The sequence below is a fragment of the Sphaeramia orbicularis genome, chromosome 1 (assembly GCF_902148855.1).
Source record: "Sphaeramia orbicularis chromosome 1, fSphaOr1.1, whole genome shotgun sequence".
NCBI classification, from domain to species: Eukaryota; Metazoa; Chordata; class Actinopteri; order Kurtiformes; family Apogonidae; genus Sphaeramia; species Sphaeramia orbicularis.
In genome coordinates, this window is record NC_043957.1 from 30,148,152 (window position 1) to 30,173,534 (window position 25,383).

Here is a 25,383-nt window from a genome sequence, read left to right on the forward strand (position 1 = left end):
TTTCCTGTTAAAACTTAAATTTTGTTTTACAGACATTACAGTTTAAGATCCTGTTCAAATGTTCATATTCTACTACTTCAGAACTAACATCATAACATTATTTTTGTGCAATTCCAACAAAGGAACTAACATTATTTAATAAAAGACTGTTAAATAATAATAAACAAAATATAAACAAAAAAGAAAAACAAAAAAAAATAAAATGAACCTCCACAATAGCTGCATTTGAATAAATACCTAAAAATATCGATACAGTACTTTTTAATATCAATACAGTATTGTGAAATGAAATATTGCAATATATTGCAGAACCGATATTTTTTTACACCCCTACAGATTTATTTATTAATTTCTTCATTTTTCTTACACATCTGTATTTCTTAATTTGATGTGAATGGAGCTCAGTGGGAAGTAAATATTATAGTAGACAGTTTGAAGTGATTTGACTTTAATAGAAACTGGATAATTATGTAACTGAACTCCAAAGATTAAAAAACAATTATTAGTGATTACACAACATCAATCTCAAAGCATCAAAAATCAACTTATGCTGATATTCATGATTTGTTAAACATCCTATCAGCACCATTTTATCACCAAAACTGATCTAGTGATGAAGCTACGGATTGTAACCAAGTGAATGCTCACACTCCCCGACAGCGAAAACAAAACACTTTAGTTTATTGTTAGAGTCATGTTTGTTTTTTCTCCATTCTGGATGTTTTTGTTAAGGGGGCAATAATGCACCTTCACACTGGATTCAACCAGTTCAGTCAAAAGTTGTTGAAACATGGTAGTACAACATAATGGACATGGAATGAAAATGTAATTATCACTATTCTCTTTAGCTATTTAGATGTTCTTAAATCCTCCAATTCAACCATTATTGGGTCAAAGATTATTTTTCAACTTGTGTAATGTTTTTTCAGCGTCAGCAAACTATTGTTATTAAATATATATACATATAATATATCTGCCTTCTAAAAGTTCTTTGTCAGTTGACCTCATATGCGATTTGTAGTAAATGGACCTAAAAGATGCAAAACCCCTGGTACGATGTTGACTAAACAGCTTCGGATTTTTAAGACTGACCCTGGGTTGCAGCCCCTGTGCGTCTGTCTCTTGCCCTGTGTCACCGTAAACACACAAACTTGTACACACACTCCTGCCACATCACCCCACTCCTCCAGTACCCTCGTGGGCTCTGAGGCTGCCCCGTTGTCATGACGACAGGCTCATCAGCATTCAGTTGTGGTTGTTGGATGGTCAGGGCCCGAGCAGAGGGGCATATTGTTAAAGTTTGTCCTGCTGGCGACTCACACTCCTTTCCCACATACACACACTCCCTCTCACTTTCTTTTTGTTATGCTTTGGTCTCTTTTCTGTCTTTCTTCTCTTTTTTGGATTTTTTTTTTTTTTTTGTAATCTGGCTTTGCTCCATTTTAAACAAGTCTGGTGGATCCTTTTGTTGACATTTTTGTCCTGATTAGCAGCAGTAAAACTATTCATCTGGGCTTGGGCAACTGCTATGTTTTTTTTAAACCCGTTAAGTCATGTAATGGCAATCAGTATAAATGTAATATTTGTATACAGTAAATTTACAGCATTATATATGCTTTGTCTCTATTTTTAAGTGTAAGTCATGATGTGTCGGAACAAAAGTGGGAATGTATGAAGGCCTGATTGTTAAGGCTGTATTATCTTATGTATAAGATCGGTGTTAACATGAATAAAATGGTGAAAGAAACAGATGGGTTTGTGTCATCATTGTACCATAGTCTTTATCAGGTGGTTCTAGAGTGGCACTGTTTGTTTGTTTTTTGTTTTTTTTCCTGAGGGTACGGAGATATCTGACTGACTGAGCAGAGTGTGTAGAACATGCAAAATTACAATCCCTACTTCTTTTGGGATGAGTTGGAGTTTTTATGTTTGATATGGCAAAAAAATTGACCAGTAATCTGTATGTGTCCTTTGAAAACCAAGCAAACACTGAAATTGCAGCACAGTTCACAACAATGACAATATGACTCCTTGGGCATCTACGGTAACTAAGTGTCCCAGTTTGTAAGGACCTGCACAAGATTATCTTCTGTCCTTCATCCCACATAGAGATGATGTTACTCATTTTGAGTTTCAAGAGATTAAACTCATACTTCCATTCAAAAACATTAACTGCAGAAAATCTGGAGAAGGAAATGTGAATTTATACACATTTATATCCATGAATATTAATGTCTGTGTGATGAATGTCCTGGTTATAGATGATTAGTTACTCTGTTAAAATGTATTACCCTCTTTTCCATTACTTCATCTATATAATGACTCTTACTACATTTGATTACTTTTCTGACAAATTGAAACTGGATTGAGAAGCTGGAGAGCCCTAAAAAAAAAAAAAAAAAAAAAAAAAAATCAAAGAACTCTAAAGTAATATTAGGGACCTTTTCTGACACTGCAAGGAAAATATGATTATGTTCTCTTCATTGTGGTTTCATGTTATGAAATCTGATTTCTCATTCAACTTTTTTAAAATTCTTTTTTATGTTTACAATAAGCTTTATTCACCAAATATGTAAGCACATAAAAGGTCAGCAGTTGATGTCTCACTAGATAAATATAAATTAAGGTCTTATATCAGATATGTATATATATATAAAAAAAAAAAAAAATACAACCACCAAAAAGCAAATACCAGAGGCAAATCAACAGAAAACAACCAAAACAATAACTGGAATGTTTCCTATTATACAGAAGAAATACCTTATAGAAATGTAGTGTTTTGCTTAATATAATTTTAGTTTTATTTACACATCCAAAAAGGAGTGGGAAGATGTGATCGCTTCTTTAATCCCACTAAAATGTAATTAAAAGTAGAGGAAGAAAAACTATATATACATGAAATCAGAGGTATCTGTTTCAGCAGAAGGAAGCAAAACAATGCCAGGTAGTTTAAAGAGGCAAAATGGACTTGATGAAGCTTTTTACACTGAAACAAAGAGAAAACTTATAGGCTGTCATTATTTATAGGTTATTGTGATAGTATTTTACTGGTCCCACTCACTTGAGATTGAAATGGGCTGTGTGTGGCCCCTGAACTAAAACGAGTTTGACACCTTTGATTATTAACCCATAAAGACCCAGACATCCACTGTCGACCAAAAGCATCTACTGATCTAAACTGTTGATCCACTAATCCTATCAATACATGTCAATAGTTAATGTAAAATACAGTTTGTCATCTTCTCATGGACATTAGATATGACCCATTTGGACGTTCAGAGGCTCCGTAGTGAACATGAAAACACTGTCATCTTCTACAACATAGGTGTCAAACATGCGGCCCGGGGGCCAAATCCGGCCCACCAAAGGGCCCAATCCGCAGGATGAATTTGTGAAATGCAAAAATTACACTGAAGATAATAATTAATGGTGTCAAAATCATTTTAATTCAGGTTCCACATACAGACGCATACACTCTAATTAGATTTCAAGTGGGTCAGAACAAGTAAAATCTTATCATAATAACCGGTAAATAATTACAACCCCAAATTCTCTCTTTGTGTTTTTTTGGTGTAAAAAAGTAAAATTACATCAAAGTGTTTACATTACCAAACTATACTTTTACAAAAAAATGTGAATAACCTGAACAAATATGAACAAATGGAAATGTCTGAAGAAAAGTAAATGCAATTTTACCAGTATTCTGCTTGTTACTAAATGTTTTATGCAATTGTAACACATGTGTAAATGATAAACTGATAAACTGAGCCACAATGTTAAAATTGCATTTATTTTTCTTAAGACAATTCAAGTTGTTCATGTTATTCAGATTTTTAAGGAAATTTTGTAGATGTAAACCTGATCATAATATAATTTTACTTTTTTCACTGTTATTATTTTACTGTTCTGGCCCACTTGAGATCAAATTGGGCTGAATGTGGCCCCTGAACTAAAATAAGTTTGACACCCCTGCTCTACAACATTGATTCACCAGTAAAACCCATGGAGTTTGATTAATGACAGTGGATGGAGACACTTGGTTTATACCCAGTTAATGCTATATTTTACTAGAAAAAGTCATCTTTTTTTTTTCATTTTTTTCTGTTTTGATATAACCTTTGCCTTTACTCTGAGCTTTTATGAAAATCTTCATTATCAGTCAAACATAGGAAATAGATGATTTTCACAGGAAAAAATGCAAAATTCAGAGTATAATATTGTGGTAAATGGTGATAAATCACTAAGGAAAGGTTAAATAAAGAGAAAAATTCATTTGGGAACTGCCACAAAAGTCATACTGGGTCCTTTTGGGTTAATATTTTCTGTGTAACTTTTACATTTCATTCATTCATCCAACAGACTGGAGTGGATCCTATGGACGGGCCAGTTTGACCCACGGGCCGAGGGGTGTTTGACACCCCTTTAGTAGAGCTTGAAAATTAAAACCTAAATTTAAGATGTCTTGAGAGTCTTTGGCATTTGGATGTTGTATCTAAATGTATTTCCCATAAAGCCACATTTGTTTTGTTGGGGTGTGTGTGCTTCATTTGTCTTGGCTGGAACAATAACCCAGAACAGGAGCAGACAGATGTTTTCTCTCTGTTGTTGGAGGGGGAGCGTTGCTGTTATGCTAATACGTCGTCTTTGAATGTGAAATTTACCCCCTTGACAAAAGGGGGTTAGGGATGGGAGAGGGGGGATGGGACACAGATACACAGCGGAGGGGTGTATTGGAAAAATTGGACACCCGGCGAAGAGTCGGGTGGGCGTGGCCAGGGAGACGGGGCTTCCTGCTCGGCTGGACACGTGGTTCCGTGTCCGCCTGCCTGCCTGTCTGTCAGCGTGTGAAGGTTTCCAGCCCTTCTTCTCTCACTCCTTTCCCTTTTATCCTCCTGTGCCACACACCAGACCTTCACCTCTTCCTACTCCTCCTCCCTCTTCCAGCTACACTTTTCCTTCTTGCTTTGTGTGTGTGTGTGTGTGTGTGTTTTTCCTCCGGACCGCCGACAGCCAGGCCGCGGTCACTTCAACGAGTGTGTGTCACTGTTGGTGTGAAAGCGTGTGTGAGTGAGAGAGAGAGAGAGAGAGAGAGAGAGAGTGCGCCGGTCCATCCGTGTTATTTCCCCCCTTTCCGTCCCTCCCAACCCTTTTCGGTCATGACGCTGGAGGCGATCCGCTACCGGGCCGGGTCTCTGCAGATCCTCAACCAGCTGCTGCTGCCACACCAGACGGTCTACGATGAGATCCGGTCTGTGCAGGACGCGTACGAGGCCATCAAGTCCATGAAGGTAAGCAGGCTCTGTCTTTATTCACCCCCCTCCTCTTCCTCTCCTCCTCCTCCTCCTCCTCTCGCTGCTGCTCTTCACCCACTTCCACGCCGTCCTGCGTACCTGCTGCGTGTGGACGGATCCCTGTTTGTGCATGTGTTTTCTTCCATCGGCTCTTTGTGTTTCCTCCTGCACGCATGTGTCTCCATATGCACCGTTGGCCTGTATTTTTGTTTTGGGGTGGGGGGAGCACCTGCAAAACCCGCCAGCCATGCATGCACACCCCCACACCCACCCCCCACATTACAAAAAAATAATAATAATAAAATCACCCTTTATTTCTACTTAGCGAACGCTTCAAAGTGGGTATCCGCACACAGCTACCCACCCATGAAACGTGCCCCCTCCTCCTCTTTCTTTGGAGATTATTGATGAATTATTAATGACCTTTGCCAGGGTTTTTGTTCGCGTTTTTGGTCTTCTGCTGCACTCAGTGGCACCTTCACTTGATTTCTCCCTCTATACTTGAAGCTCTGACACTCAAAGGTGTTCAGATTGTAGACTGACCAAGTTTTTTTAATCAGAAGGACATGTTTGGAGATGTTCATTTTAGAGGGGTGAACAGAAATGCACTCTTTTGTGTTCTCAGATTCACAGCACCTGCACCTTTGATCCCTGTGTGTGAGAGGCAGTGAAGGAATGTACTAAAAGCTCAGGATGATGTCATGATAATAAAACCTAATGCCAGACACAGAAATGAGTCCAACACATAGATGATATCATCTTATGTGGCTGCTGTCGTGACCACTTTTGGCTCAATGATCTCACTTACTTAAAACTCTGTGGTGAAAGGGGGAGAGAAGCTGTAAGAACCTGGCACTGATGCTTAGAAGCTGAGAGACCACCTCCAGTGATGTGTTGATGAGGATGATGATGATGACGATGACTAACGCCTCCCTCTCTTCCTCTCCTCCAGGTGCGAGGTGCTCCTGCCATCGCCATCGTTGGCTGCCTCAGCCTGGCTGTGGAGCTGCGAGCAGGTGCCGGCGGTGATGACCCTGTGACCTTTATCCGGGAGTCTTTGTGTCACCTTACCTCTGCCAGGCCCACCGCCGTCAACATGGGCCGTGCCGCCCGTGAGCTGATGGAGTTTGCGGAAAATGAGAGCATGGAGAAGAACTCGGAGCAGCTCAGAGAAAGGTACAAACAGTAGAAGCACTTTATTCACCCTCTCTGGGGAATATCGATGTAGAAGTACACAACATATTAGCACCAGTTACAAGAACATATGTAATGTATGTCTTCCACAGTTTGACAGCTTGTGATTCAGAGGACAAATTTGATATCTCCCCAAGACCCAAACATGCAGAAATTAACAACTGACCAAATCTACATATTTTTTTACTGATGTTTTTATTATCAGAACAATCACAGTTTCTGGTCCATGTTCACAATAAGGGATAGAGTGCTGCAAGAAGCATCTGAACTGAGGACACCAGCAGAGCAAAACGGAATGCTCTTCTTTTTCTGAATTAACAAAAATAGATTCACATATAATTTCTGGAAATGGTCAACCTATTAAAAATAGAAAGTCTATAAGTTAAAGGTGGATTATAGCGAAGTTTGACACCACAAAGTCAAGCAAACTGACCTTCAGGTCCAGTACAGTGGATTAATTTAGTCAATATGTAGAGGTGTATTTTATGAGCAATGTCTAAAATAATTAACATGTTCTTACATATATACACATATACAAGCTGAGTGCTGCCCACAACACTACGACTACAGATTATGTAACAATAACTGGGGGTTTGCAGAAATATTCAGTTAGTCAAAACAGTGAGCACTGTTGACATCTTTTTTTATTCATTTTTTTAAGAGTTGACTCATTTTTGTTTGGGGTTAGAAGACATCTGTTTTACTCTATTGAGATGTGAACCTAATGTTTATGGTGGTGTTTCTGCTACACTGCTGCTTATGTTAAAAACAGTGTTCAAAGTGTTAACCTGTTAAACCCTGGATCTTTTTTTTCTATTCACATAAAACCAAATTATAAGAAAACCGCAAAGGTAAAACAAAATTCATAACCATTGCTTCATAATGCCACCTTTATTTTTGCATCAGAGTCAGCAAGGTGTAAGAGCGTACAAAGTTCAATGGTATACTTATGATTTACCCACTCCCTGTTTGGTCACTTTTTATTGTTATTTTAGTTTGGTTGGAGCACACATGTTAATGTTATCATAGCTAAATGACTTACATTGCCTAAATTTTTAACTGCAGAAAGTAAATAAATTGCCTGTCCTTTACGATAACTCTAAAGTCATGTTTACATGTCACACATTTTAATGTCAGAATGTGAAAATGGCACATTCTCTATGTTACATCCCAAGTACTGGGGTTCACCTGTCAGCACCACAGTTACTACAAACAGTATTTTCATGTGAAGGAGTTTTCCAAAAGGTCTGTTTTCATCAACTTAAAATCATGAGTGTGTGTATATGAAATGCCAATGTATAGAAAAAGCGATGTTTGGAACATACCTGAGTTCGTGTGGACCAGGCCTGTGTCTAAATAAAACACAGCAGACAGGAGGGGCTGATTCTTTCTTTTTTTTAAGCTCAGGTCTCCTGATGTGAGCTCTCCATAAGTAACAATTCTGGGAAAACTGTTGTGTGCATGGCATTTAAATTAAGTTGGAAAACAGTAATTAAGTTATGGAGGAGGGATTGATCGTGGCCTAAAGTAGAAGCAGATGAGTTCTTAAGTTCTTGTTACATTCACATGCAGTTCAACATTTTGACTGATTACACAGACTGTCTGAAATTAAATATTGTGTTTTTTTTCTGTTTGAGGAAATTGAAAATTCCAAGGCAGCTCTTTATGAGAAAATGGACAATATTAGTATATAGATGTGATCTATAAAATCCTTTTTACAGATCAGTGAATAACACACAAATACATCTATACAGTTATCCAGAACAAACTCTGAATGGCCAGGGTGTCACTGCACAAATGCTCAATGTTTTCTCACAGAGTGCAGATTAGCAAAGTTCTGTTATTTGAAACAGAAAAACTATATCAGGCATTAACTGAAAACTATGTCTGAATAGGTGTTAAACTGCATGTGGATCTAACAAGAACATGCAGTCAGCCTGTGAAGAAATCTGTTGTTAAATACTTGTCCTAACATAGAGCTGCTGCTGCTGCTGCTGCTGCTGCCGCCATGGCACTTCCTGTCTCAACACCTCTTATAGGTACATCTGTAAAAAGGTTGTTAAAGTTATCAGATCAGATGTGAAGTGCAAATTGGAAGCCCCCAATTATTTTTATTTCACTGTGGATTAATTAAGTAAATGACACATTTAGAGTTTGGTTGCTTTTTACAGTCAAAGCCAGGTTTACTGTCAATTCCACAGAACATGCAGGGAAAGAAAATGCTGTTTTATCACAAACCAGAGTGTTAAAAACAATCTGAAAAGCTGAGGGTCAGCAGGACTATCATGTAGACATGCAGATGATCAGGAAAGAAGCAGATCGTGGGTGAAAGAATTCAATCAGAAAAGTGCAAGTTTGTAAAATGTACCAAGATTTGGTGAATCAGTAAGTGATATTAGAGTGATTCTGAACACTGAAACATGTTTTCTGTGCTGTAGACTGAATTCATTGCCTTACTTGTACTGAAGTGCATCAGTGCTGGAAATGATAACCATAGAAATTAACAAATATGCATAAAAACTGAATTATCTGGATGAAAACAGCTGAACTTACCACTTCCTGTTCTTTAACTCTCCGTCCTCGGTGGTAAAGCAGAATCAAATATTATTTATGAAAAAAATAACCCAAAAAGATGAATGTTACTGCTTCTGATCAGACTGGTTCAGACCTCCATATCCTTCCATCAGATTCTGCCAAACCTTGTTTTCATTTTCATTTCATTTTATTCATTTATTTTGAGTGAGCAAGCATTTACAACACAAGTGACCTGCATACAACAAAAGCAATCAAAAAAATACATCCAGGTACGATACTTCAATACATTTATTTATGCTCGAAAAGGAGTGGGAGGAAGAAAAGTTATTTAATCCCACCCCCATTTCTCATGAATAACTTAACATAGTTTCAAGTACTGACTCCTGTCTTTAAACTTCAAACCAGGACAATGAACAAATAGGACTATACCAAATTATAATAAACTCATTCACAGTATTTACATTATTTAACCAATGTATGTATGAAAAATAGAAACAAAATACATTCATGGTGGTGTTACCACAGGTAACAGTTAAACGTTAATTTACATTCTAATAATTATTACATACCAACAATGGTGCAATCATGGTGTTCATGTTGGTCTGAGGCTATTTATCCCTTTATTCTAAACTACCACACACACGGTGGCAGAGATTTAGCCTTGTAAAACCACCTCCTCAACTGGTAAATTTGTCCGTTTTAATCCAAAATAATTTATTAAAACAGTAGTGACACAACACAGACGGCAGTACTGCACCGTACATTGGATAAATCTGATCGGTTTAATGGCACTTAACACCGTCAGTTCCCCTGAGGAAAGAACAAAAATGCAGTTAAAATAATCTAAATACAGTGCACACATAAATAGGTTTTAAGTTTTATGTGGGTCTTTTATTAGGTGGAAAACCCAGTACAAACTAACCCTTTCAGATCCTCATATGGTTCTCCATAAGTGTATTGTGATTCTATCATACAAATGAACCTGAAGTACTCCTGTCTCACATTCACTGATCATGTCCATCTCAGCCTCTTTCTGACTTTGTAACCTTTTTCAGAATTATGTGGTGGGTGGAGTTAGACTCAGAAAGTTACATAATAAAGGAAATTGCAAAATAACCTTGTCTTACTTTGTAAAAATGAATCAAAACAGGTAACACATTACAAATTACTGTTTGTTGTGACCAACTTATCTTTTTTGACTAATGGGCCTTCCATTCAGGAAGGACACCCAGTTACCTAGAGCATCCTGTCAACTTCACCTGAAACTGCAGACTTGAAACTCTCCCCCAGTTTTAGTTTGATATTGATAGACCATGTAAAACCAGAGATATGATAGTTTTGAAAACCCTCTAAGGGCAGCGCACACACTGGCATGTTTTTGTGACTATTTCGCTATGTTTAATTCATATTTTTTTTGCCATTTTACAACATAGAAAAGCAGTTCAAATACTTAAGTAAATGAAGAATCTCATCTTTGATGTCCCATGTGATTCACAGCTGGAGTTAGAGGCCAAACAGAGCTATGCACACGTATCTTCACCTCTTTCTGCACAGACTTGGATCAGTCCTTGGACCCTCAGCTTGTGCTGCATAATTCAGGCCGCAGGGTCTACAAAAAGTCTTAAAATTCTTGAATTGACAAAACTGTATTAATACCTTAAAAAGTCATTAAAAGGTATTAAATTTGATATGGTAGGTCTTAAGTAATGTTGCCTTAAACTTGTTCACTGTGTTGTGTTTAAATGCATCTGGGAAATGTTCAAACTGCAAAGTTTGGACATATTCTACTCAGTCCCACCGCTTCCAACCTGATAATTTATATTGAAATTTGGAACCATTCATCGCTAACTTTGGAGCCTCCAGTGAGAAATGACTTGGAACAATGGGAATCAAGTTGTTGGAGTAAATAAATACATTTTCATAAATTCTAGGAGTCACAAGTTTTTGCCAGTGTGGCCGTGAAATGGGCATTAAATCCTGTTCTAAGTAGTCTTAAAGGGTCTTAAATTTAACTTGTAGAAACCTGTAGGAACCCTGATAATTGGCTTAATCCATCGTCTGTCGATTGTTACCAACCAATAGGCACTAAGGCCCTTCCTGTTCCAGTTTTGTCTGTAGAGGTTTGGGTAGAGGCGGGAGAAAAATACTGTAAACCTGTTGAAAATGTGATGTCACCCTCTGTGTGTGACTGGACAAGAACTGTTTTACTGCATGGCATGAATAAAAAAGAAAAAACAAATGAATATACAATATGTAAATATTGTAAATATGATGTGTTTAGTTATATATAATCTAATGCTCTATGTATTCTAATGAAGCTTATTGTATAATATGAAGTCCATTATTCTGCTCATTTGAGACATTTGGTGAAAATAGAACAGCAGACAACATTTATGCTCAAAGAACAGTATTACAAAATACAATTTTAGACATGTTTTCCAGACTTGCCTAATATTCTATTCATAAATTCCACTACTTTTGTGAAGCGGACTTTGGTAGAACTATTTGAACCACCAAATCACCTAGTCCAAATGAGTGTGAGTGTGTTTTCACAAGAGTTTTGAACATTTCCAAAAATCACATGTCAGATCTTCAGTATTTGGGCTGAATTATCTGTTTCTACAGTGCTTTCGGACAAAATAGGCCTTAGTGTACATAAAACTGAGATTGTTCTGAACATTTTGACATAAAACACTTGAGTGTTGCATAATTTGCAAATATCATTATGGGTGAATTTTAGAATGTATGTAAAAATTGAGAAAATACCCTTAGGCCAGCAGACTACAGATGTAGTGTATGACACTGAAACTGTCATTCTACATGTAATATACCATGGCATTTTACTTTTGCCTGATGTTATTTGGTGAAGTTCAAGGAGAGAGAGAAGGAAATTAGAAACACATTATTAACTAATAAAGTCCAAATATTACTACAAATATTTTCTTTGTCCGTTAATCTGTAGCTTTCTTAATTCTTAATTTCTTAGTTTTCTTAAAGTTTTCTTAATTAATCAAATGTATTGATTAAACCTCAAATGTATTGCTTGGTTTCATGGTATTTGCTTTACAGTAATATAGGAGTAAGGAAAACAGAAAGTACTTACAGTCAAGAAACTGTAATCTGTACATATTTACATTTTTATCTTTATTTGTTGAATATCACTGCTCATTCAGCATCAGTTCAGGTGCTGATGGTTATAAATAATAATTAAATGAATAAAAGGCATACATATGTTGTTTTTTATCTCAATGAAAAAAGATTTAAATTGTTTTGTTTTTGTTTTTTTAACTGTTCAATAAGTTGTTGCAGCTTTGCTTGTTAAATTTTGTGTATGAGTTAAACTGGGTTTTTCTGCAGAAATCTGTCTTTTTACAAACATCAAGGCATCTCTTTTATAAAAACAGAAAGGGTATTTTAAACGTTTTTTCGTCTGTCTGTCCATCCGTCTGTCCATTCTGGCCGAGGGTTATTAGTGTGCAGCACATTATGTTTTTTGTAGCTGTTGTGTTAATTAAATCAGTGGCAGACATATCCCTTTCTCAAATTCCCACATCCTCTTTTCTCTTACAGTGTAATATCCTGGATCGAAGACATGCTGGAGCGCGACGTCAATGACAACAAGAAGATTGGTAACTACGGCGCCCAGCACATCCTGTCCGGTGTCCCGAGGGACTCTGTTACCGTCCTCACGCACTGTAACACTGGCTCACTGGCCACGGCTGGATATGGAACCGCACTGGGTAAGAACTGCAGCTGATACAAATGAGAGCATTTGCTGTGTAACTGTAAGACTGACATGGCTCTTTGTGTCTGGGCGTAGGTGTGGTGCGAAGCCTCCATGCACTGGGCAGGCTGAAGCGTGTTTACTGTACAGAGACGCGGCCGTACAACCAGGGGTCCAGACTGACGGCGTATGAGGCGGTCGCCGAGGGAATCCCGGCAACACTCATCACAGACAGCATGGCGGCCCTCACCATGAGAGAAATGGACATCACAGGTGTGTGTTTGTCTCATCCAGGAAGATCTGACCGAAGAAATGATATGTAATATTCAGAATTATGTTTTTATTAGTGTACAATCACCTGAAAATAATCGTCAACCTCATCCACCATGTTAGACTTAACTTGTTCATGCATGGTGTAATTGAAGCTTCAGTCAAAACTAATATCTACAGTAATTACTCAATTACTCCAAAGTAGCTGATCCAAAATCCAAAAACAAAATTTCTATAGGGATTGATTGTTTGATTAATTCATATTTTTTTCTACATGATCAGATAAATGATATTGCCACTTATGGGTAACATTACCTACAGTTACATTTTAGATTAAGTCTTCTTAAACACATCATTATCTTTAAGGCAAGAAGCTTTGGACACTATGCTAAAAATTTATTTATCAGTTGTTTTTAAAGGTGCGGGAGACTTTCATGACCAATTTTTCATCAAATTTGTAAAACCTCAGTCATAGCCTAAGTATCATAAATCTGTAAGTCTTTCCGTGATTACTCACCTGAATCTCTTGCATTATGGTGAACAATTTCGAAGTGCCATCTACCATAAACCGACTGCATCGGTGCAGTGTCTGCAGGGATGCAGTCGCTGTACCGGTCGGTTGTGATAAAGAAGGAGCTGAGCCGAGAGGCGAAGCTCTCGATTTACCGGTCAATCTACGTTCCTACCCTCACCTATGGTCATGAGCTTTGGGTCATGACTGAAAGGACAAGATCCCAGATACAAGCGGTCGAAATGAGTTTCCTCCGTCGGGTGGCTGGGCACACCCTTAGGGATAGGGTGAGGAGCTCAGTCACCAGGGAGGAGCTCGGAGTAGAGCCGCTGCTCCTCCGCGTCGAGAGGGGCCAGCTGAGGTGGCTCGGGCATCTGTTTCGGATGCCTCCTGGACGCCTCCCTGGGGAGGTGTTCCGGGCATGTCCCACTGGGAGGAGACCTCGGGGAAGACCCAGGACACGTTGGAGAGACTATGTCTCTCAGCTGGCCTGGGAACACCTCGGGGTCCCCCCGATAGAGCTGGAAGAAGTGTCTGGGGAGAGGGAAGTCTGGGCATCCCTGCTTAGACTGTTACCCCCGCGACCCGGCCCCGGATAAGCGGAAGATAATGAATGAATCCACCATAAACAGGCCATATGTTTACAAACAGAACCAGGAGGTAACTCGGACATCTTCGGAATTTTGTCACGACGTGCATTGTGGGAAACGCCGGTTCGCTCTGCTGTCTGGCAGCAGCAGCTGCTACAGACATGAGGCAGAAACAGCAGGAGCTCCCTTTCCTCTGTGCGTATTCCTCCAGCTGTTTCCGCGTTTCAGCCATTTCCGAGCGTTTTTTTTTTTTTTTCATTCATATAATATCATGGCGAGCCTTCACTTCCCACACATGCACATCGCGACAAAATTCCAAAGATGCCCGAGTTACCTCCCGACTCTGTTTGTAAACATATAGTCTGTTTATGGTGGATGACACTTTGAAATTGTTCACCGTAATGCAAGAGATTCAGGTGAGGAATCACAGAAAGACTTGCAGATTCGTGATACTTAGGCTATGACTGAGGTTTTACAGATTTGATGAAAAATTGGTCACGAAAGTCTCCCGCACCTTTAAGGAAAAAAGTCAACTAATATATGCATCTCACTCAAAATAATCCAGTTAGACACATTATTTGTTTGGGAGTAATGATCCTACGCAGTGTTATAATAATTCATGCATGAAAGAGTTAATATCCCCTCAAGCAAAAAGTTTAGAATGAACAAAATAAACTGACTCTGACAAAGGACTTCATTTTTTTTTTTTTTGTCATTTTGGGAGTTCTTAAGCTTTTCAGTACATCTCTTCAGCTTTTCTGCAGCTGGAACAGCATTAGCTCAAAAATGCAGCGAATATCAATATTCAGCCAGCTTCAAGCCCTTGCAAATCTTACATAATGGACCTTTAATAAGGTACTCTTGCTGATATCATTATTATTATTATTATTATTATTATTATTATAAAAATCTGTGTGTTTGTGTGTGTGTCGGGCATCACACAAAATCCGGAAAGAGCTAACTGCTGCAGTTTAGCATACTTATGTATTTTTGGTCAAGGAATAGACTAGCAAAAACAGCGAGTTGATAGGACCAATATTTTGGGAGATATTTGTAATTTTGGAATACAGTAGCCTATTGCCTACACTTAGAACAATGGGGTAACGTTATGTTTTGGTGGTGACTGCTGGACAAATGTGGTACAGCAGCGTGAATACATAACAAATATCCGTGCTGGGGGACCGGGGTGTTGCCCCTCAGGGTCAGGAGGGGGCAGTATCCCACCCACAATATTGACAGTGATGAAGTCCAGGAGGTGGAAGATCTTTTCCCAAAAATCAGCTCTCCCCAGCATGAAAATACCACATCTAGAACTCATGGTTCCCCACAGGTCAACACGGTAGTGTACTAAAAAACTTATAACATACTAAATCAATGGTTTGCATAATATTCTAGCAGTGTATTAAACTGGTTTGTCTGAGTCAAAGTGCAGATCTCAAGTGTAAAACATCCAAATAGACATTGGATGTTGTGGAAATGGTAGTAATATGAATCTAAAATACTGATGAGATAAGCATAAAACCTGAATAAAACTTAGACACTCAGACACTCAGGCCTCAGGTCAGGTTTAATGCCTTTCCTCCCATGATTTCAGACATTATAGACCTTGAAAATTAAAGCCTATATTTAAGGTGTTTTATAACTCTTTGGTAACTCTGTCTCTCACTGTGTCTCCTTTCAGCTGTGGTGGTGGGTGCAGACAGGGTGGTTGCCAACGGCGACACAGCCAACAAGGTGGGCACCTACCAGCTGGCCATCGCCGCCAAGCACCATGGGATTCCCTTCTACGTGGCCGCACCCAGCACATCGTGTGACTTGAGCCTGGAGAGCGGCAGGGACATCATCATCGAAGTGCGCCCCTCAGAGGAACTCACCAGCATAAACGGAGTCCCAATCGCTGCCCAAGGTACTTTTTTTTTTATAAGAAATTATCTGCCTCAGTGATTACATGTGCTAAATCTTACATACATTGATAAGATGAGTTGGAAAACAAATGACCAGCATGCTGGGTAGCTGATGTTTTCAGTGTATATGATTAGGTGTTATTACATATATATTGGTTTATGTACATTTATACAATAGATTTATAAATATTCCACTAAAAATAACCTGTAAATTTCATGTATTGTAATTAATTATTTCATTATTAATGTTTTTAAGTAGATCTGGTAGCTCTGATACAAACATTCTTTTTGCGTAAACCCCATTCTGTCATGAATTCTCAAAATTTCACATTTTGACCCATGACTTTATTTTGGACGTTACAGATGAGCGACATTTTTTACCTAATTTTTCTTTATTAGTGACTCAAACATTGTAAAGTTTCACTACTTTTATTCTGGGGGCATTTTACTTGTAGACCAGTGATTAGTCCACTGTGACAAATTAATGAAAAGTAAACATTTGCCATAAATTCATTCAACCACATTAGAACCGCTTGATCCTCCAGAGGGTCCCCTGGTTTCTGGAAGCTATCCCAGTCAACCACTGCACCACCATACCGCCCCGTGTGTCATACATGTGACTGTAAAACCATTAGGGTCTCCCTGTATGCAAACATGAGGATCTAATAAATGTATGAAACATCAGAAAACGACACATGAAATGTTTGATTTGCAAATTTAATTAAGAAATAAGTTGTGTTTAAATCAATGGCACCAACATTAGCATCTGATGTTTAAATCCAAACTGGATGCTAACAAAAGTCTGTGATAGAGGGGGGGTTGTATTGAATTTCTATAAGAACCCACAGGTGATGTGGTAATTATTTCCAAAGCTGTATAGTGCTGATATCATATTGTTATCATATCCATTTAGCTTGGCTTTTCTACTTACCCTTGAGGGAAGTATCTGGTTCTTTAGCTGTAAAAACAATTAAAAACAACAGCGCTGGGAATACAGATAGAAAATGGGATGGGAATAGTCAAACGAATCACTTTCTAATCATGTAACCAACCTGTTGTCACTTCCTGTAAAACCCACTGTCTCTATTCTAATTAAAGTGGTAACAAACATGTGGATTTGCAACACCACAGAAAAATGTGCTGGTAACCATCCAGGTGACTACTTAAAATAAGAAGATAAAATTGTGAAAAAAACAATCTGTATTCTTGTTATGAAGTGCGGGGTGTATCTGCTGAAGACATTTTAATATGCACGTTAAATACCATCCTAAGTCAAAAAATAGATTCTTCATCTAGTGGTTCTGTAGGACTTTACCAGAACCCGAATCCAACTCAGAGCCAGTGGACACTGGCCGACCCCAGAACCAACATGCTTCTTCTCAGTCTGCAACACAATGCTCATTTTAGTTCCTCGTCATGCTGCATGTATTACTGACTAACCCAACATAGCCTTGCTGTAGCAGATGTGTAAACTAAATAACAAGCTGGAGAACCAGTGTTACTGATGCATTACAACTTTTTGTAAGGAGTCCAGAACAAAAAAAAGGATTGAAAAAAAATTCTACTGTAGAATATTCAGAAATTATTTTGAGAAGTGAGTTAATTTTTACCCTCAGTCCTCGCTGCAGGGTTTTGTCATCAGTTTGTCGTCCATCCCTCTGTCCATCTGTATAAGTGTAGGCAAGTTATGTTATTCATTGCCAAGGCCAATGTATGACCATGATTTTATGAGACCACTAGAGGGAATAGTGAGTCATTTTGCTGGTCTCCTTAACACCAAGAGGTCTTTAACCAAAGTGTCAGAATATGATGAGTTGAGATGAGAACCATTAAGAAATGACCGAGAATAACTGAATGTGCTAAATCTTACATACTTTAATAAGATGAATTGGAAAACAAATGTCAAAAGTGTTGGTTAGTTGATGTTTTTAATGTATATGATAAAGTGTTAGAACATATTTCTGTTTAGGGGTGTAACGATATGAAAATTTCATATCACTGTTATTGTGACAAATTATCATGGTTATCATTATTATCACATTGCTAAAATGTGCTCAAAATGTTCAAAAAGTACTTATACACACACTGAAATAATTTAACCAAGTTGTATTTTGAAAAAAAAAAACAAAGTAACACGCACAATTTACTTTCTGTTAGCAGAAACATGAAAATATTAACATGTAAATATCAAACATACAAATGTGCATTAAAAATGGCACCTGATGGCCATAAGAGATATCTGCACTAGGGGTGGGAAATGATTGGATTTGATCAATATTAGTGCCATTGTTGATTCTGTTTACCAATCCAATTCCTTATCAATTCTTCTATCGATTTCTGAGTGTTTTTTTGAGTGGGGAAAAAAAGTAGATGGACAGGTTATAGTGGAGCTTGTTTGACCATTTTCATATCAAATCATTCACAATGTCACACATATACGCTATTGTACACACACAAACAGAAAGAGAGAGAGAGACAGAGAGAGACCTTTCTCCCTCTCTCTCTTTCTCTCTCTCTTTTTCTCTCACTTTCTCTCTGCCTCCCTCTCTCTCTCTCTGCCTCTCTCTCTGCACTCGGACCGAGTCCATGCGTTTGGACTTCCACTATAAATAACCTATAAAGTGAATGTATTGTAAAGCACAGACAGTGTGTTGAAGTATATCTGGTAGTTCTGAGACAAACATTCCTTTTGAGTAAAACCCATTCGATCATTAAGTCTCAGAATTTCACATTTTGACACTTTATAATTGACTCAAACTTGGTAACAAAAAAAATAAACCACTACTTTGAATCTGGATATTTTTACTTGTGGAGCAGTGTGTTTAACAGCAGGTCCTGTTTTAACAACCAAGACCTGGTGGTTTAACTTGAACAAATCACCTGTCTGCATTGTTTCAGGCAGTGCAAAATGAAAGCTGCATCTGACTGTATATCTGGATTGAAGCGAAAAACTCTTAGAATTAGTTCAGTACATGATTGACAGCTACGGAGGGAGATGGATGAGTGTGACCTGCTTCAACAACGTCCATCCAAAGCTGTGACAGCTCAGACTTGGGGACGTTACATGTACATCATACATCTAAGTGACAGAGACATGAAGTGTGATTTTCTATTTGAAATTTTTGGGTTTACTCATTGTATCACATTAAAGCCTTTTGTGGGTTAGGGAGGGGTGTTGTGTCCACTCATGTTCAAAGACAAGCCAAAAGTAATTGATATTGGACAAATAAATCGATTTGTTTCCGATATGGTTTTTCCACAAAAATGTTCAATGTACCTTATTAGAAAACAACAGATTCTACAAATGCTGATTTTTAAAAAGTTTAACTGCGGAAGGCTAGATGATTCTGAAACCTCTGTGACTTCAGTGTTTGACCAGTGATGACTTTATATTCTCAGGTCACACTTGTACAGGGTGTCCACAGATCCTTAAAGAGATCATAAAAAGTCTTTAATGGGATTGTCCTACGTTATCCTTATCCTTTAATTATCCTTAAAATTGATAATTAATCCTTAAAACTGCCACTAAAAGGTTTTTGAAAATTCCAGACACAGCAAATGATATTAAGATATTTCCTTTTGAAATATTTGTAGAGAATTTGTGTAATAAGAGTTAAGCATTTTATCCTAATGGAGACCGAAATGAGTGGAACCACCAACAGTCATTAATGGGTGGAGAGATTTAGTTATGAGCTTTAGCAGCTTGAACATCAGCAGCAGAAACATTAGTCATGGAGAAATGGAACATTAGCTGGATTGTAACAGTAACTGATTCCTGTTGTACTGTTAGTTTTGTGAATGTAAGGTCTTAAATTGACCAAACACAGCTAGAAAAATGTCTTAAAGTCACAAATTCAGCTGCCTCGAACTTGCACATACCCTCCTTGTAAACAATGCGTGTTGGTGCATCCCTTAAGCTGAGACTTCAGGTGAGCATCTTAACAGTGTTAAACTCACTCAAAAATAAGTGATGGAACATAAAGAAGAGAGAAATGCATCTGAGTGGGAGTGGGCTCATACGAGACAGTTTGAGCGGAAACATGATGGTAAAAGAGCGGTGAGAGGCAGAGATTAAAATTAAACAAAACTCCAGGGGTTTTATGGTTCATAATGAGAACCTTAAGGTTTAACACATAATTTTCTTAAAGGTTGAAGACACTGAAATGTATTTAGTCTGCAGAATTACAGTGTTTTATTGTGCACAGAAAAAGACAACGTTCCAGCAATTTGCAGATTTCAGTTTGGAGGCTCACTGACTAGTCAGGAGTGCAATTTAGAGCTGGACATATGAAGCGGACCGATGCGATGTAGGTGAGTTTGAGGTGCTGAGTCTCTAATTGCGCTGCCACAGAGAAGCTGCTCTGTGACATCACAGTAATTACAGAGCGCTCGTTTAATGAGCACAGCGGCCCCTGGAGAGGACGACGTGTGCTTCTGCATTACATCTCTCTTCATAACTCTCCGGTCACGCTCATCTCGTCTCCACTTTATGTCTTTTTTATTTTAAGTGAGGAGCAAAAGGCTGAAAATAGTCCCAATAAAACTCACCATTTAAGGCCTGTCTTAGCAACATTAGTGAAAAACTACAGCCCCCATCTGTTTAAGGAATACATTTGTAAATACTTATGATTGATATTCCAAGCTCTCATCAGCAGGGGAAATCTCGTATCAGAACACACTCAGGACTAAAAACCACCAACGAGTCAATTAATCTGCAGACTATAACACTCACTGAATTAAGTATAAACCTCATTGTTTGCACACATCTATATTATCAGATTGTCAGGTTTTCTTCTTCAAGCAAAAAATAGCTGGTTATTTTGACAGTTGGTCAGAAAAACATTGTCTTATCCTGTCTCTTTTCACGCTGCATCAGCTGATTGTTTACATTATAGCTCTGTTAGCTTAGCTCGGTTTTTAGATAGAAAACAGCCACAGTCAAACCACAAATCATTTTTTCTCTTTTTTCTGTACAGTTTGTGTTGTCAGCTGCACTAAAGATCAGTTCAGAATTGTCCAAACAAGGTCAGAACCATCAGTTTAGTCTGAACTGTGGGCCAACAAATGGCAACTAATAACATCACATAATAACTTTATACTTTCATAAACCTCATAGTCAAACCCACCTGTGTAGAAGACACTGTGATTTCATCATCAAACTCAATTGAATTCAGTTCTTTTCATTTAGAGCTGTGTCCAGTGGTGGAAACAGTGCTTCAGCTTTTATCACTTTACTTTCTTTGGCACTAAATGTCGTGTCTTAATGGTTCTTGTCCCATCTGGTGACTTTCTGATGGTTTGGTCAAAGGCCTCATTGGGTTTGTTTTCCTCACCATGTAAAACTGACAGAATGACTCACTACTCCCTCTAGTGGACACATAAATCATAACTGTTTTTTAAAGCAAATCTCACGTTTGTAAATTTGAGTTTATTGATATAAACCAGGAAATGATAGTTGAAATTAATACGTACATGCTTTCTTTGACAAATTAATGTAGCTTCTCCTGCTCTGGGAACCTAGTTGGAAAAAAAAAAAAAATCTCCAGCACACTAATTAAAATATGTTGAAAGGCAATTAGAAATTTTTTGCCGAGTTAGGCCAAAAACTCATACACTGCAGCTTTAATATTTTGATCATCTGTGAGCTGTAATGAAACATTATATGAAGTGTTTCAGCATAATTAGAAGTGCTTCATACTGTATGTGTGGTGCTCTCTGAGAACACCAGAACAATAGTCCATCAGTTCATTTTCCCTGAGAGAAATTGAGTATTTGCTGTTTGAATAATTTGGTGGAAACTCGTAATCATATCTTAAACAGTTGAAGATTTAGTCGGGTAAGAAAAGTAATAAAAACATATAAACACAAATATAGACGCAAAGAATTTTCCCAGAATCTGTGACTGTTTGAATGATGTAGTTGTATCCCTTCACTGACTTGTGACCATTTTCTGCAGGTATCGAGGTGTGGAACCCAGCATTTGACGTGACCCCTCACCAGCTCATCACAGGAGGCATCATCACAGAGCTCGGGGTCTTCCTGCCCTCGGAGCTGCAGGCAGCACTCACCGGCCGCCTCACTGCCCTCTAGAGCCACTCAGCACCTCCTGCTGGTCCATGTGCACCACTGCACCTCATCATGACACTCGGAGACACACATTTCATCACAGATCACACACCGTCATGGATGCAGTTGTTTAATTTCTGTGGATCCACAGTCACTGTTACATAATGGTGGTGCACATTAAAAAAAAAAAAATCTGTCTCACTCACACATACACATGAACACATTGCAGGAAGTCAGAAAGACTCTCCTTTTTATTTTTTCTTGTTTTCCCATTATGTCTTGTGTTCCGTCTTCACCCCTTTCTCATTCTAAATGGCTTCTATGACAATAAGTATCTATTTGGCAAACAATTTTACGAGTCATTTGGAGGTAAATTTTCAGGGCATCATCAGATAAAAACTTACAAAAGTGGCATGACTGATTTTTCAGCTTAAAAGTAGTAATCAGCCATAGTTTCTTAAAAAAAAAAAAAGCTGCTATCCACCTGTAAATACACATAACTTTGCTGGTAGAGTGTATATATGTAGAAAACTAACGCCTGCTAGAAGACGATACTGCTAATTTAACCAAATATGCGGTTATTTAAATTTCAATCTGACATTGGAAATGTTATATTAACATTTAATTTTTGTTTTCTTTGTAGAATCTTTTGTAGAAGAATAAGCTGAAATGTATAGATCTTTGATTTTGACAACCAAAAATGTATAAAAAATGAAAAATTGGTATTTCATTCACACTTTTGACCCCGTGTGACACCATTTTGAACGTGAAGTCTGATTGGTCCTTGATAGTCAGCTGAAGCCTTTGACATATTTACATTTAGTCCTCACTCTCTGTGACTCACTAATTTTACTATATCATGCCACACATATATTCTCAAAATCTGCTATATACACGTGTGTATATAAATATATATATGTGTAACCATACATATTTCAGTGTTACGCACTGCACAGGATGAGCTTTCTTTTTTTTTAAGATGGGACTTGGTGTCGTCAGCGGCTTCTGCTTAACGCTGAGTGCAGATGTTTAGAGGAATCCTCACTAAAGGAACAATTCACAAAATCTGATGCTACTTCAGAAGAGGAATCATATCAACAATGTTCAGAATAAGCAAACAGGGCTTGGTATCCATTATGTTTTCTAGAGCATCCAAACAAGACGAGGAGAAAAAGCTACAGTTTTGTGTTTTAAAGCAACATAATTCAATTTTCCACTGGATAGTATTGGCTCAACCCATGTTCTTTTTTGGCATCAAAATGGGTGAATCAGAATGTTGAAGTTGATTCAAAATGAGACATTTTAAACAAACGCATTGTCTCATCACCATCACTGCATCATGTTTTAACAGTTAAGCTACTGCACTCCACTTACTGTAGCCTGTATTCCATGTATTTATATTCAAAGATATGTTTGCACACCAAAAAACTCTTTCATGATGTTTAAATGTTGGTGTTTTCTCCTTACAACCAGGAATGGGGTAATTCTTCGAATCATCCATCTCTACTAGAGAGGATCTTTGGCATTATTTCAGTTAACTATAACCTGGGAGACGTGTCACAAAGTGCTGTAAAAACCCCAAACCCACGTACATGTTGAAAGAATCCTCCTAAAACTGAAGTAATATCTGCATCTTATTTGGTGTCATTTGGAATAACAAAAACTTTGAGAATGTTGTATAGGTGCACATGTAAACATAATAAATGAACATGGGCTATATGTGCAGTGAAAAACAAATACCCTGGACCAAAAAGGAGTTGAGTTGAGTAGGTACTATTTGAGAAAAAAGCACCAACAGTTTGAATGAATGATTGAATGATTATTGTAATGGACGAATTATTCCTTTAATGGTGACGGGACGTTTTTCAGACAGCTGTGTCTCTGCACAATCTGTCAGTCATAACTGAAAACAACACATGAGAATGTAACATTCAGCCCAGATGAACTTAGTTGTTTCGAGCCATGATTGACTCCTCAGAAAAGGCTTCACTTCTTGCCTTTGTGATCTGACCAGAATGTGTTTGGACAAATCCCTGTTCATTACTCAGATGCAGTTTTTAATCCAGTCTGACCTTCATCCCTGCTGCATGACTACCATTGTCCTCCGAATCAAACAAACAGAGCAGACGGTAAAACTCCTGGAAACTCTTCTTCCTCTTCAGCTGTTGGTTGGAGCCAATCAAGTTGTCTGCCATGTATTAAGTATAAACAACAGTTTGTCTCCAACCCTTTTAAAAATCAATATTGTGCTGCAGAGATTGATGACACAAAAGTCAATGGTCAGGCCACACACAACGCCAGATGACCTCTTAACCTCACAAAGCTCCTGTGTGGATTTCACGTTTCACTTGATTTATCTAGACACAAATACACACCTACATTTATAATCAATGGGACCACAGAGGTCCAGAAAATACCAAGTAAAATGGAAAAAAAAAAACTATATCCATAGTGTCATTGTTCATATTTTTAAAATACTGTAAAATAAGCTTCTTCACTTTGCTCATTTCTGCACTTCACATCTTTTCTCCTCTTATTAAACCTCGACTCACAACGATGCTGTTAGGTCACACACCGGCCTAAACGACACTTGTGTGTTTCAGTTTTTGTTTTTTGTACAGCTAAAAAACATCAAGTGTTTGGGGGAAAAATTAGAAAGTATTCCAGACATATGTAGCAAACTTTGTGGCCGTCAGACCTGCCGCACATTGATTTATTTTGAACCCAAGAAGTATGAGATTTTGTTGAGTTTTGTCTGTACATCATGAGTATAATTGTTTGGCTGTGGTTTGTTGTTTTATTTCATGACATTTGTGATTCCTTGTGACTAGGCCATGATTACAGCACACTGGGGAGGCCTCCTCAACCATACACACTACCTCTGCGTCTGCCTACACAGACTCCAACACTGAAATGCATGAACACGAGCACTGAAGGTGCCGAGGCTGCAGCAGAGCAGATCTAACTCTTTAAAAGAGAACAATCTGGGCTTAAATTTTCCACAACTTGCCAAGTGTATCTTGATCTCAAAGTGACAAATGATATGCATTGTTGCTTTTAATGTGTCAAACTGGAATGTGATGTGGGGTTGCTGCTAGTTTTATTTCTAGCACCAGTGTGTTTAAAAAAAGTGTCCCCCTCTTTAAAAATCCGTGTCTAATAATAAAAGCCCATGTCTAATAATCAGGTGCCAAAATTCGTAGCTGCTCGCCTCACGTTTTACTGAATTTTGTGAATCGAAGCAGGTGCTTGTGTAATGATTAGTACAGCCTGCGGTTACCGTAGAAGGAGTGTTGTT

The 25,383-nt window shown here is 38.1% G+C and overlaps 1 protein-coding gene across 1 annotated transcript; it reads left to right on the top strand.

The window, feature by feature from the left end:
- Nucleotides 1-4,820: 4,820 nt before the first annotated feature.
- Nucleotides 4,821-25,215, top strand: mri1 (methylthioribose-1-phosphate isomerase 1). The gene is made up of 6 exons (XM_030135004.1): nt 4,821-5,288; nt 6,244-6,467; nt 12,591-12,760; nt 12,841-13,017; nt 15,797-16,021; nt 21,976-25,215. Exons 1-6 carry the CDS (start codon nt 5,157-5,159, stop codon nt 22,107-22,109), a joined length of 1,062 nt encoding a protein of 353 aa, XP_029990864.1. The 5' UTR covers nt 4,821-5,156; the 3' UTR covers nt 22,110-25,215.
- The last annotated feature ends 168 nt before the right edge of the window (nt 25,216-25,383 follow it).

Coding starts and splice junctions, on each gene's coding strand:
- mri1 (XM_030135004.1), top strand. CDS start 5,157: ATGACGCTGGAGGCGATCCGCTACCGGGCCGGGTCTCTGCAGATCCTC. Junction 6,468..12,590: donor TCGGAGCAGCTCAGAGAAAG/GTACAAACAGTA, acceptor TTTCTCTTACAG/TGTAATATCCTGGATCGAAG. Junction 13,018..15,796: donor GAGAGAAATGGACATCACAG/GTGTGTGTTTGT, acceptor GTCTCCTTTCAG/CTGTGGTGGTGGGTGCAGAC.